Consider the following 14,187-nt stretch of genomic DNA (forward strand, 5'->3'; position numbering starts at 1 on the left):
GCTACGTTCTCTCCCTGGGTCATAGCCCACCTGCCATTGGCAGTGCTGGGATCCCAAAGCAGCCAACACATGGCCTCTTCTGGCCTGTTCCAGTGCTCAGAGGCGCGCCCACAGGCAGGATGTGCTCAAGGAATGCTCCCTATTTCACCACCATTCCTTTAAAACCTACAGAAAGCATAGTCTATTTTTCTAATGGGCAATCATCAAAATATAGTAGCTGTAAGGGAACCTGAAGATGTGGTGAGGATGGTTAAGAATATTTTATTTAAAACTTTCATGTTTTGGAACTACTGTAAAATATCCATAGTAAATATTTCCTTTTTTAAAGCTTGCATTTCTCTCAGAGATAAATGGATGTGATCCAGTTTCAGAAAGTCTTAGGAGGTGACTTGGTGCAAACATCAGGGGCACAGACGTTGAAGTCAGATGGGAGTGGGCTTAGATTCTGGTTCTGCCATCTCCTGGCCGTCCTGACGTGGGCAGGTTACCTGGGCACCCTTCCCACTGGCAGTTTGATGGCCTGCAAGATATGAAAGCAGCAGTCTCCATCTGAGGGCTTTGTAAGGGCTTAGTGCAGAAGCAAGTGAGGGAGCGTTACCCACCCTTTACATATGGGAACCTGGGGCTCACAGTGACTCACCCCAGGACACGCCGCAAACTGGGGGTGCAGGTGCTCCCAGAGAAGAAAGAAACAACGGGCTGGGTGGGAACCAAGAGCTCAGGCTCAGGGAGGGACAGACTGGGGGAGCCCTCAGCCTCACCCCCCAGGCCCCAACATGCACCCCACCCCCGTAACAGCAGCAACCAAAGAACCTCATCCCACTTTATTGCAAGGATTTCCTTCTTCTGCATTTCTTTAGTGGCTCCTCCCAGGGAATTCAGGACTCATGACTTGAACCAGCAGGACTCGATGAACTGTAACTGCAGCCACCCACTCCTGACTGCTTTCTCGGGATCAGAAATGGCCACACTGGGATTGTGTCACTGGGCAACACCATCCCAGGAGTCCCTGCACCTTAAATCAAAAAGACAATGGGAGAAAGAGCCTGATCCTAACCTGAAAGCATGATCATCACTCCCCACTCAAATTCTTTACATTGTTTTTTTTTTTTTTTAATGTTGAAATCACTTTAAAATCTTGATAAAGAGAAGTGACGCCTCTGAGATGTTTCTGTGACACTGTTTCTGCAGTGTCTGGAGGTACCAGATGCTCTCACTGCCTTTCCGGGAAACCGTGCGGCCCACAGGCAGCCACCTCTCACCAGTGAGGCTTCCTTGTGTCTCCAGGGCCCCTGAGCTGGTAGCCATTCATCATACTTGGTTTTGATTCAAAACATACAGTCATCGCATAGGGTTATAAATTCTGTATCTTGGGGGATAGCTGGTAGGAGTTCTTATCAGTTAAAAAAAATTCTGAGAATATACTAGACATATGACAAACAAAACCTATATTTCTTTTAAAATTCAGGCACTTTAGGCGGGGTACAGTGATGCCTGAAATCCCAGCACTTTGGGAGGCTGAGACAGGCAGATGACTTGACCCCAGCAGTTCAAGACCAGCTGGATAACATGGTGAAAATCCATCTCTACAAAAAAATACAAAAATTAGCCAGGTGCAGTGGCTCACATGTGTAATCCCAACACTTTGGGAGACCAAGGCAGGAGGACCACTTGAGTTCAGGAGTTTAAGACCAGCCAAGGCAACATGACGAAACCTCGTCTCTAAAAAATACAAAAATTAGCCAGGCGCAGTGGCATGTGCCTATAGTCCCAGCTACTCGGGGGACTAAGGCAGCAGAACTGCTTGAGCCCAGGAGGTAGAGGTTGCAGTGAGCTATTGCACCACTGCACTCCAGCCTGGGTGACAGGAGTGAAACCCTGTCTCAAAAAAGAAAAAATAGCTGGATGCAGTGACACATGCCTGTAGTCCCAGCTACTTGGGAGGCTGAGGTGGGAGGATTGCTTGAGCCCAAAAGGTTGAGGCTGCAGTGAGCCGTGATCATGCCACTGTACTCCAGCCTGGGCAACAGAGTGAGACACTGTCTCAAAAAAAAAAAAAAAAAAGAAAAGAAAAAAAAGGCAGGTTTGTTGGATGTAGGGATATTTTTATGCATTATAAATCACGTTGTTATAAAACTTTCAGGAAAAACACACAAATAAATTATCAATGATTACAACTACAATGAATGCACAAGATTGTACCTAGAAACTCTATACCCCCAATTCCTCTTTTGGGGGCCACTTTATGAAACAAATCACCCCCAAACGTACTGGCTTACGACAATGAGTTACTCTACAGTCCCACTGGCCAGGCTCCAGTGGGCAGCCTCACTCACGATGTCTTGTGTGCATGGTCAGTTGGTGGTTGGGGCTGATGTCATCTTACCGGACTGGATATCCATGGGGTCCTCCTTTACTCCTAGCCAGGTGCTCAGCTGGGATGACTGAGGCTGGCCCCTTTTTTAGCCCTTTCCATGTGGCCTCTTCATGCCACCAGCTTGGACTTCCTCACTACATGGTGATCTCACAGATGTCTGCATTTGTTACATGGTGACTGTAAGAGAGAAGCCAAGAAACCAAAACCTTTTAGACCATAACCATCCCACTACAACCAAACACCAGAGAAAAGACTGTGGCTCCAACTCTAACCCCATCAGCAAAGAGGAGTGGAAAGCTAGACAGACCCCCTCAGCCTGCTGCAGGAGACGCCACCCTGAACAACATGATGGTGTCAGAGAAGGTACGGCGGGGAGCAGACAGTCATCCCTGCAGGACAGCAACGAGCTCTCTCAACAGAGCATCAGCAGAGGCCACCTGGGAGCCTGAACACCTACACTACCCACCCCATCCACCACCCAGGGGATAATCAGCACTGCCCTCTCCCCACTGGGGTTGTCAAGGTTGAGTAAGAACTGGGACATTCGTCACCTTCCAGTGGTAAGATGCCTCCACTCCACAGTGTCAGTGGAGGCCACGTGAGGAGCACCTCCTCCCAAGCCAGGGTGGTGGCAGCAGAGGCCACTATAATAGAAGATTTAAATAAGCTCTAGATCATAGCATAACCCCCAAAACGCCCATGTTTCAAGAAAAAAGAAAAAATCATTCATCATTCCAAGAACCAAGAAAAGCTCAACTTGAACGAGATAAGACAATCAACGGTTGCCAACACTGAGGTGACACAGATGTTGGAATAATCTGACAAAGACTCTGCAGGGCCCATCAGAAAAATCCTCTAACAGGTGATTACGAACAGGCAAAAAAACCATGAAAAACAGAAAACTCAGCAAAGAAGCAGAAAATGTAAAGAAGAATGAAAGGGAAATTTTAAAACTGAAAAATACAGTAACCAAAGCAAAAACTCATTGAATGGACTCAAAAGCACAGTGGAGAGGACAGAGGAAACCATCTGTGAACCCGAAGATAGAACAACAGAAATTGCCCAACTGAACAACAGAGAGAAAACAGATTTTTAAATAATATATTAATACAGCCTCAGGGACCTCTGGGATTATAACAAAAGATCTAATATCAGTGTCATTGGAGTTCTGGAAAGGGAAGAGAAAGAGGGCAGGGCTGAAAAAGTATGTGAAGAAATAATGGGTGAAAATTTCCCAAGTTTGGCAAAAGAAGCCGAGAGAACCTCAAACAGAATAAACCTAAAGAAATCCATGCCAAGATAGATCACAGGCAAACTTCCAAAAATGAAAGACAAATAAATCAAGGAGAGAGAAAACACACCTTACTTACACTGGGGAAAAAGCAATTCAAATAACAGCAGATTTCATAAGAGAAATCAGATTTCATCATGAGAAATCTTGACAGAAGGAAGAAAGCACCACAGTGTATCAGGTGCTAAAAGGAAAAAACGCTGTCAACCCCAAATTCTATATCCCGCAAAAATACTCTGCAGGACTGAAGAACAAGACTTCAGACGCAGGAAAACTAAGGGAACATGTCACCAACACACCTACTCTAAAAGACTGTCCAAAAAATGCTCTTGAAACAGAAGAAATTAATCAAAGAGAGAATGGAACATCAGGAAGGAAAAAACAACAAATGAAAAAGAGAAAATGTGGGTAAGTACAACATATTTTCCTTCTCTTGAATTTCTAGAAACAAGTGTACAGTTCCTTAAAGCTGGGGTCCCCAAAACCCCAGACAGTGGGCTGGTTGGTACTTGTCCGTGGCCTGTTAGGAATCCCAGGCAGAGTAGGAGGTGAGCAGTGAATGAGCATTACTCTCTGAGCTCCGCCTCCTGTCACATCAGCCACAGCATTAGTTCTCATAGGAGCGCAAACCCTACTGTGAACTGCACATGCCAGGGATCTAGGTTGTGGGCTCCTTAGGAGAATCTAATGCCTGATGATCTGAAGTGGAAGGGCTTCACCCTGAAACCATACCCCCAGTACCCATCACCCATCCCCCAGCCCCACTCCGTCAACCCTCCCAACCCCTCATTGAAAAAATGGTCTTCCACTAAACTGGTTCCTGGTGCCAAAATGGTTGGGGACTGCTGCCTTAAAGGGTCCAAGTAGGCTCATTCTCACCCAGCAGTCTGCCTGCTGCAGGGCTCATTTATGAGGCCAATTATTTATCCAGGGCTCATTTAAGAGGCCAATTACTCGTCTGAAGCTTCTCAGATTGTGGTCACCGCACCACCAGCATCAGCATCTCCTTGCCATGCTTGCTTAAAATGCTATATCGTGGGCTGCTCACCAAACCTACTGAACCAGAATTTATACAGGTGGTCACAGAACTCTGGGTGTAAACATGGGCTTCTTACATACACTAAGGTTTGAAAAGTCCTAAGATGTCAGTTGACCTTTAGTTAACAAAGGGTCAAACTCAGTCACTCAGTGTTAACTTAGGAGAAAAATGAGAACAAACTGTTTTCACAGATTCCTGGCTCTTGGCAATCCAGTCGTCCAAGACTGGAATACATTTCAAGGTTAAAAGAGTAATCAATGCCCCACCTGGAGTCAAGGTTACACACCCATGCACGATGGCAGGTTGTCCCAGAAGTGTTGGCTGGAGTCTAGGCCACCACAGAGTCGTCTGTCATTCATGTGTGCCTGCGTTTCTTACTCTCTGAAATGGGGGCAGTCTTTCCAAACTCGGGGTCAAGGCGAACAGCAAAAGAGGTGTGCCGTGCACAGGCGTGTAAAAGATTAGCTTTTACCTAAAGTGCATGTTTACACTCTCCTTAAAGAGGGCCGTCATATCGCCCTTTTTTCTTTGAAATGTAACGTCTGTCTCTGTATTCTTCACACAGAATCCTAGAAAACCAGGCATGATAGTTAAAATTAAATGTACGCCTTAATTTACCCAGCCTTTTCTGCAGAGTACTGATGAAGGGCAGTCCCTGGTGTCAGTGGAGGCAGGAAGAGGCGGGGAAGAGCCCAGGACCCACCACAGAGCTAACCAGGGCGATGTGCGCTCCACCAGCTAGAGCGCAAATCCTTCGCCCTATGCCTAGGACTGCCCCTCCAGGAACGCCTCCAAGTCCCCTCCGCCCACGATGTCTCTCCACGTTCCCTCCTGGAGATGCAGCCTTAGGTCCTGCCCCTCCCGCAGAATGGTTCAGGGTGACGCGCAGCTAGAGTGTTGCAGGACCCGCGCACGCACTCCCTCTAACTAGAGAGGAGAAGTCTGCAAACTGTCATTATTAAAAGGAGAAGGCTGAATCTGGGAGTAAACGCCTTAAAGATGCGGCAACGGGAAGAAGGAGTTGAAACTATTGAAACATTTGTCCACCAGCCAAATCGCGCTGGCGCCGCCTGGGTGATACCAGTGCCCGGGCGATGGGTTCGCCTGCCTCCCTGGCCGAGAAATGGCTGTGCCCCAAAGCCCTGTCCTGTGCCCATCACAAGTGCGTCCCGGCCAGGCCCTAGCCCTTCCCAGGGACCGTGACAGGGCTCGCAAGGCGCAGCAGGGTGGCTGCCCCAGCTGGGAGCGCACGTGGTGCGAGGCAGGCGGGTTCCTCCTCACTGAAGTCATGGACTTGGCTCGCTGCAGAGGGGCCGGCGCGCGAACGTCGCTTGAGCCAAAAAAGAAAAAGTGCACACAATGTGTTTCTTGTTAGGGTCTGCAAGCCGGGCCTCGGGTTTTGCTTTTGGTGCCGCATTATAATATTAAGATGCAGTTTGATTCCGGACAAGCCCGCCCTTGTCGCTGGCTGGGGTGGATTCCCACGGCTGCTGGTGGGCAGAGGGGGGCGGCCTGGGTGCTGCGCTGTGGCGCGGAGGCGCACAGCGGATGGAGGGGGGTCCCTACACGACCTAGGCTCCCTGCAGTGGCCGGACCCCAAGACTCGCGCCTCAGGGCGGCGCAGACTCGGCGACGCCAGCGCTGCTCCCGCCAGCTCGCAGGCGGCCCAAGATTGTTTTCCAAGACCTTATCTCTCGCTCAAGTTAATTTTCTTTTTTAATGTGGGGACCGGAATAAAAGACACAGGAAAATCCTTTGTGAAAACTAAACGCAGCCACAAATCGGGGCACTTCACAGCACTTGTAACAAAATATTTGCAGTGCCCGTAGTTAAATCGGCCCCTCCGCCAAACTTCCCAAACTTTGCTTTCTTTGAACCAAGCTGAAAAGTGATCCCCCTAAAAGGGGATCCGAAGTTTGCAAGCAGTTGGATTTAGCACGGAGTTCTACCTGGTGCTCTAGAGAGCTCTGGGCACACAGGACGGTGCGGGAATCCTGGAAGGAATTACGGCCCGAATGGTGGCAGGGCAGGGGAGGAGCCACTGTTAAGCCGTGGTAGTCGTTGAAACGCTTTGTTAATGCCGTTTATTAGCTGTGTGCGACAAGAAGTTTAAGAGGTTAGGCAGGTCTTCAAAAATATCCAAAAAAAGAAAAATAAACATTCCCTCGTTTGCTTTTTGTGGCTTTGCTCATTTTCTTCCCCTGGAGTGGCCCTTCATCTAAGCCTGTTTTAAACCCAAAATCGGTTATCTGGTTTCAGGGTAAGGGCTCCCTCTTGCCAAGGTATTAAATAAACAAGTAAAGCAAAAACTTGAATCCTTATGTAATCCAGATGCCGTTTCCTCGAAAACCACAACAAATGCTGCTAAACCAGATAACAGGACCGGGAACATTCGGCCCCTCAACCCCCACCCCACAACACACAGCCTCCGCCCCCAGCTTTAGAGCCAGCAGAGGACATTTATGTTCAGGAACTCCTCTCCAAGGCAGACGATAAATAATTGCTACTAACACTCTCAACTGCAGATGAGCACCCTTGAGGGATCCGGATGCCATAAACTGTCCGGGAATGTTGGCATCTGGTTCTTAAAGCCAGGACCCAGGAGGCGTCTGCGTCTGCAAGCTGACTTGGAAGTTTCTGGCCTCTTGATGTTCTCAGTCGAAAATGGTGCATTAGAAAGGGGATTGGTCTGGCCCGCGCTTTGTAGTGGTAATGAGGGCGCGAATCGCGCTAGGCTCTGCGCGCGCGAGGCTCCGCTGAGAACGAGGGCTGGGGCTGCACATCTTCCCGGCTCCCCCAGGGCAGAGAAAGGGACTGTTCTGGGAAAAAAAAAAAAAAATTAATGGTTTATGCGCAACCTCCCAGGGTTCCGAGGAGTTAGGCAGTAGGACGGTGTGGAGGCGGGGGTGGGGTCTTTCAGTCTTTCAAAGGTATTTTTAGGAGTCCAGCATCAAAGCCATCCGGCGAGAAGCTGAAATCATCCAAAGGAATAAATACATCTCGCCATGCGCTAAGACAGTGACCTTCTCCCCATCCACCCTTCTCTCGCGCCAGCCCCACCCCGAACGCCTCGGTTGCAAAAACAAAATAAAGCAAAACCTTTTGCTTTGGCAACCTCTAAGCCATATTATGCCTCCTTTTGCAAAAGGAAGATTTCTTTCTTCTCCCTCTCCTGGCATTTTTCCTTCGTCCTCTCTTCCTCCCCTCACCCCGCCCCCCCTCAACCCTTTTCTTTTCTTCTCGGTCCTCCTTCCTTCCCCAAATCACTCGAAACTTAAGACGTGCAGCGGCTGCAGGTGCGCGCGGGCCGGCGGCCGGGCCGGGGCGAGCCTGGGACTGCCGGGCCTCGCAGGCATTGATCAGCTGGGCGCGCGCGCTGAGTGACGGCGCGGTTGCCATGGCAGCCGCCTGAGCGGCGCCGCGAGGACAAGGCTGCAGGGCGGCGTGAATGGGCGGCGTCACGCGCCTGGCGCCAGAGAGTCTGCTCCGGGGCTCCGGCTCCGGCCCCGCCGCGGCCTGGCCCGCGCGCCGCCGCCGCCGCCGCCGCTGCCAATTCATCACCTGTCAGGGATCACTCGCGGGGTCACGGGCGGAATGGACACAGCTGTGAGAACAAAACCCGGGAAAGAAAGGCGAGCGCTCCCCATTGCGCCAGATGTGCAGAGAGGACCTTGAGACGCGCCCCCCGCCCCCGCAGGCTCCTCCCGCCCCCCGGCGCATCACGCGGGGGTGGCAAAGGCGGCCTGACCAGCGTTCCAGCTCCCCGCCCGGAGCTGCTTCTGATTACCGCAAGAGGCCCGGACGCGAGAGCCGCTGCGGGGCCTGCCTTAGAGGCGGAGTGAGTGAGCCCTGGAGCCAGGCTGGGGGACCTTACGGGCAGGTCTGTCGCTGCCACGGGGTGGGGGCGTCCCGGTGCGGAGTCGAGGGGGACCGCACCAACACCTACCAGCGGAAGCCCTGCACACCTTCCCACCGTCGGCGGATCTAGCCCGCCCTCCAGCTGGGGCCGTTTGAACTTTGGAGGCCTCAAATGCAAACCCACCTAAGCCACCAATTGACAGATTTTGACGTGCCTTTAAAACCACCTCGAAAATGCTGCAACACGATTTTCCCCCACGAAAGCAATTTTTAAGGTGATTTCATATTGGGCGTGCTGAAACAGACACATTAGTAACTTAGGCCTTGTTTAAATCATTAACTTTAACAGCTTCGTAATCCCCTTTAAATGATCTTTAAATGAATGTAAAACTGGGTAGCGTGCCAATAGAATCGAATTCAACACAGCCAGGCAGACTGGACTCTGACATGGCAGCTAAAGAAACACCAGAAAACTTTCACCATATTTAGCCATTTTACTACATCAGGGTACAAAAATGATCATGGGAGAAGGCACTGCCTTAATCAACTTTGCAAAGTGTAAAGTGAAACCGCACAATGCTCATTACCGCCCAGCCCAGAGCCTGGCTGTGGGGATAATGAGGCTGGCACGGATGTTAACATACGGTGTCCTTGGAAAAAGCTAGGAATGCGTCAGTATCGAAGAGCTGCAATGTCCAAGAATCATAAGTAATAATTTGAGAATCCCAAAGATGTTTGTTTACATTGGCTATTATTGTAAAATAGTCAAAGTATAACATCATGAACCAAAATAGTGTCAAAACAAAATCTGTTCCACTGTGGCACGTATGTGACAGAAACACATGCACACAAAGTACATCAAAAGGCTCGAACTGTGGGAGGACTCGGATAGTAAATCACTTCCAGACTTAATATCAGAAGAGATACGGTGCGTCCAACGCTGTCAGGGACAGAGTCGCAGGCAGCATTGCCGGGCCTTAGGAAGGCCCTCGGCAAATTTCTGGCTGGACAGGAAACCATTCACCTCCTTCCTCCAAACTGAGGGGGGTTGATTTCAGGAAGGTGATCTCCACCTCAGCGCCACCCACTCTGCTTCCCTGGAGAGGCGTCCTGGGGCGCACAGCTGTCACGTGACAGCCAGAGACCGCTGGCCCCACCAGCTGATAAATTAATCATTAAGTGAAGGAAAAAACAGTTTCCCCATTATTGAGCTTTTCTTTCAGCCTCTAGGCCTGCCCCTTCCTCTTTCTGAAATGCAGAGGAGGTAGAGATTGAGGCAGAAAGTAAATAAGATTTGAATATTGCCTTTCCTGGGGTTTTCTAGTTCATTGTTTTCTGGAGAAAATATTTTCAAAACAAAGTGACATACTGTGATCAGGACAGAATTCTAGATAAGCTAGAATTATGTGAGAATTAACAAGGTATTTGAGTAAATAGCTGCAAACTTTTTAAAATTTAGACTGAGTTCTTAAACATTTTCAGCCAAAACAAAACAAAACAAAACAAAAACCTTGAACCTGTATTCAACACTAGTGCTGAAAAGATTCCAAACCTCATATATGACAGAGTATTTTTTTTTCTTAGTGTGAAGATGTTAATCAATGGCTAGGGCCACCTATCTGTCACAAAGCTTTGAAACTCCTCTAGGTGTTGGAATGTGACACCAGAAATCACAATTCTTGCATAATTAATCACATTACTTTGCCACCTACACTGAAGGGCACAGACCAGCAGCCTTTCAAGGGCAGTGTATGTAAATGTAGTTTCAAAATGCAAATTCTCCTAATTATTTCCGATTAATACTATCATTATAATAGCCCTGCCTCCTTCTTGAAAAGGAACCCTGAAAGCGCCCTGTGAGAGCTCCTTAGCGACCGGCGAGGTTGGGCATGGCTTCCAATAAGTACTCATTTTCCTGAGTTTACAGTAATGCCTCCCGCGCTGCTCCGGGTTGCAAAAACCCACACTAAGCCTGTCGTCGAATGCATGCGTGGGTGGTTTGTTTGTGTTAACATAACTTTTCCTTATCTGAAGAGACGAACTCACTCTACAAACGTGACTCTTCAGTGACAACCTAATTTGCGTTTTCACTTTCTTCTGAAATGCTTTCTATCTTTCCTCACGCTCTCCCTCCGATGGGTTGCAGTGAACTGTGGCTTCCCCCTGCGGTGCTGAAGTCGCCCGTGTAGCCGTGATTTTAGGGCTGCCGACAGCTCCAAGGTGTGCAAGGCTTCGTCTGGGAACACCCCCAGGGCAAGGGTCCTGCAGCGCGTTTGGAATTAGAATTAAGAATGCACATTTAGGCGCCCAGGGTCTGCCCCCTCCCCCTTCCTCCTTCCCCTCCCCCTTCCTCCTTCCCCTCCCCCATCTTCCCTCCTCTCCCTCCCCCTCCCCCCCCCTCCTCCCCCCCCCCCCCCCCCCTCCTTCCTCCTCCTCCCGCCTCCCGCCTCCCGCCTCCCCGCTCCCGGTTCCCCGCTCCCCGCCCGCCTCGCGCTTACTGTACTGTACTCTATTTACCACCCCAGCTGGGCTCGCGTCCCGCCCACCCCGCGGGGATTGGCTGCGAACGCGGAAGAACCGAGCCCACGCCCCGCGCCCGCGTTTGCCAATGAAAGCGCCCGCTCGGCTTGATGGACGCGCTTCCTTCCACCAATGGGGACGAAGGGAAGCCCGAGCGTGTGGCCCCGGCGAGTGCAGATAAAAGCCGCCCCGCCGGGCTCGGGCTTCATTCTGAGCCGAGCCCAGTGCCAAGCGCAGCTAGCTCAGCAGGCGGCGGCGGCGGCGGCCTGAGCTTCAGGGCAGCCAGCTCCCTCCCGGTCTCGCCTTCCCTCGCGGTCAGCATGAAAGCCTTCAGTCCCGTGAGGTCCGTTAGGAAAAACAGCCTGTCGGACCACAGCCTGGGCATCTCCCGGAGCAAAACCCCGGTGGACGACCCGATGAGCCTGCTCTACAACATGAACGACTGCTACTCCAAGCTCAAGGAGCTGGTGCCCAGCATCCCCCAGAACAAGAAGGTGAGCAAGATGGAAATCCTGCAGCACGTCATCGACTACATCTTGGACCTGCAGATCGCCCTGGACTCGCATCCCACTATTGTCAGCCTCCATCACCAGAGACCCGGGCAGAACCAGGCGTCCAGGACGCCGCTGACCACCCTCAACACGGACATCAGCATCCTGTCCTTGCAGGTAAGACCTGCTCCGGGGCCCCCGCCCCGCCGCCGCACACTCCCGCGGTCGCCTGGGCTGTCACTAGGAGATACGTAGCCCAGACGGTGACTTTCGCATGAGCTATTTAACTTTACTTTCATAAGAATCTGCCGTAGATTGAGCTGTGCGTGAAATTGCTAGTAAGTTCTGACATGTTAATGCGTCTGTTTTTAAATCTGAATTGTTACCATAAACGTGTTTAATGGAACTTGCTGGTCTGTGGACTACTTCAAAAAAACAAAACAAAACAAAACAAAAACCCTTTCTACTTAACATTGTCTTAACCTCGTACTCTTTATCCTCTTTCTCTCCAGGCTTCTGAATTCCCTTCTGAGTTAATGTCAAATGACAGCAAAGCACTGTGTGGCTGAATAAGCGGTGAGTGTTTGCTTGTGCCACCCGTGGGTAAACTGCCCTTCTGTGTGTGTGTGCGTGCGCGCATGTGTTTTTGCTTGTGTATCTGTAAAATGTCTGATTTGGTAAATGCATGCTTACTTCGCGGTGTTACCCGTACTACATTGTCTCACTAGACATGAAGGAGCTTGTAGTTCTGGGTACTCGAGATCACAGAACATTTTCCTTTAAAAGGAAATGATGCCAATAACTTACTACGAAGGCGGCCGAGGAACGTGTGTATTGGCTTTGTAGCAAATGTAATGCCCTGGCTCTTCCTACGATTCCTCTGGTACTATGAGGTACTAACCTCCACTGTAATTAATCTTATCGCCACAAATTCCACAGTGATCCTGCTTCCCTAAAACTATAGTCCTCTGGGATTCTCTGGGCTAGTTGAGGATTGCTACCCTGTGCCTTAGACCCTGTGATGTGGGATCCCAGACTTCCCTATCTGTTAACTAAAGGGCTGTTTTCAATCAAATAATTGTTACAAGAAGCAGACTGGCGCCTGTAGCACTGCTGTTGGAGATCCAAATAGGAGATTGGGTTGGGAAGTTTTTCCCTTGAGTCTCTGCTATTTTAATGTTTAATTTGCGCTGTCGAGGCGAGTGTGTGTGTTGCATCTGGACGCCAGGGTTTGCCCAATCTTTGAGTGTTTGGTTAAATGTTCAAACTGTGGCTTCCTCCCGGCGCCAGTCTGCCCGCCTCTGCCCTTAGGTTACATTCTCTTAAACATGCCTTTCTCTCCCAATCTTTTGCAGGTGTTCATGACTTCTTTTTTTTTTCTTTGCACAACAACAACAACAACAAATCCACAGAATCTTTTAAGTGCTGAACTTTTCAACCATTTCACAAGGAGGACAAGTTGAATGGACCTTTTTGAAAAGAAAAAAAAAATGGAAGGAAAACTAAGAAGGATCATCTTCCCGGGGTGTTCTCTCACCTGGACTGAGATATTCGTTATTTATGAAAAAGACTTTTAAATGCCCTTTCTGCAGTTGGAAGGTTTTCTTTATATACTATTCCCACCATGGGGAGCGAAAACGTTAAAATCACAAGGAATTGCCCAATCTAAGCAGACTTTGCCTTTTTTCAAAGGTGGAGCGTGAATACCAGAAGGATCCAGTATTCAGTCACTTAAATGAAGTCTTTTGGTCAGAAATTACCTTTTTGACACAAGCCTACTGAATGCTGTGTATATATTTATATATAAATATATCTATTGAGTGAAACCTTGTGAACTCTTTAATTAGAGTTTTCTTGTATAGTGGCAGAGATGTCTATTTCTGCTTTAAAAAGTGTAATGATGTACTTATTCATGCTAAACTTTTTATAAAAGTTTAGTTGTAAACTTAACCCTTTTATACAAAATAAATCAAGTGTGTTTATTGAATGGTGATTGCCTGCTTTATTTCAGAGGACCAGTGCTTTGATTTTTATTATGCTATGTTATAACTGAACCCAAATAAATACAAGTTCAAATTTATGTAGACTGTATAAGATTATAATAAAACATGTCTGAAGTCAGTACCTGAATTCCGAGTGGTTTTTAAGATCTCTCTGGCACTCACTCGCTCTTTTCTCTCTCCCTCGCACCCCGACACACATTTTCTTTATCCCCTTCTCCCTCATCTCCCCACCAGCATCCCCGAAGCCTTTACTTGTGTACGGAGAATCTCCTTATCAGATGTGTGGTAAGGCAGAGTGCTGAGTTGACAGGGACTGGGGAGGCTCTGAGCACAGAAATGCCTCTGAGTCCTGAAGGGAAAGCTTGGTTCTGTGCCTTTGGGCTGAGTTTAAAGCCAAGAATGAGTTGTGGTTGTGAGTCTGGGAGTGTGGAAGGACTACCTGTGTGAGTGGGCGTTAAGACGCTTCTCCGGAGTAAATGAAAGTTAATCAGGAGAAGGAAAGAGGCTGTACAGAATTCAGAACATGATTTCAGATTTAAGGGAAGGCAGAAACACCCGAGGGTTACTATTTGCCCAGGGAACTAAGCTGTCACCTGGCCCCAGGCCCC

At 49.2% G+C, this 14,187-nt stretch overlaps 1 protein-coding gene and 1 long non-coding RNA gene across 3 annotated transcripts; one reads left to right on the forward strand and one right to left on the reverse strand.

Moving 5' to 3' along the window:
* Nucleotides 1-230: 230 nt before the first annotated feature.
* Nucleotides 231-11,100, reverse strand: LOC112604588. Its single transcript, XR_003115254.1, has 4 exons — nt 11,064-11,100; nt 2,280-2,554; nt 824-1,015; nt 231-520 (listed from the first exon to the last, which is right to left on the reverse strand). It is a non-coding gene; the product is annotated as an uncharacterized LOC112604588 (long non-coding RNA).
* ID2 (inhibitor of DNA binding 2) lies at nt 8,079-13,697 on the forward strand. 2 transcript variants are annotated; one of them, XM_025353715.1, is made up of 5 exons: nt 8,079-8,549; nt 10,712-10,785; nt 11,091-11,753; nt 12,089-12,152; nt 12,932-13,697. In XM_025353715.1, exons 3-4 carry the CDS (start codon nt 11,196-11,198, stop codon nt 12,143-12,145), a joined length of 615 nt encoding a protein of 204 aa, XP_025209500.1. In that variant the 5' UTR covers nt 8,079-8,549; nt 10,712-10,785; nt 11,091-11,195; the 3' UTR covers nt 12,146-12,152; nt 12,932-13,697. The 2 variants fall into 2 exon arrangements, with proteins under 2 accessions (XP_025209500.1, XP_025209499.1); XM_025353714.1 differs by having other exon boundaries at nt 11,091-13,697.
* Nucleotides 13,698-14,187: the final 490 nt, after the last annotated feature.

Source organism: Theropithecus gelada, chromosome 13 (genome assembly GCF_003255815.1).
Source record: "Theropithecus gelada isolate Dixy chromosome 13, Tgel_1.0, whole genome shotgun sequence".
Classification (NCBI taxonomy): domain Eukaryota; kingdom Metazoa; phylum Chordata; class Mammalia; order Primates; family Cercopithecidae; genus Theropithecus; species Theropithecus gelada.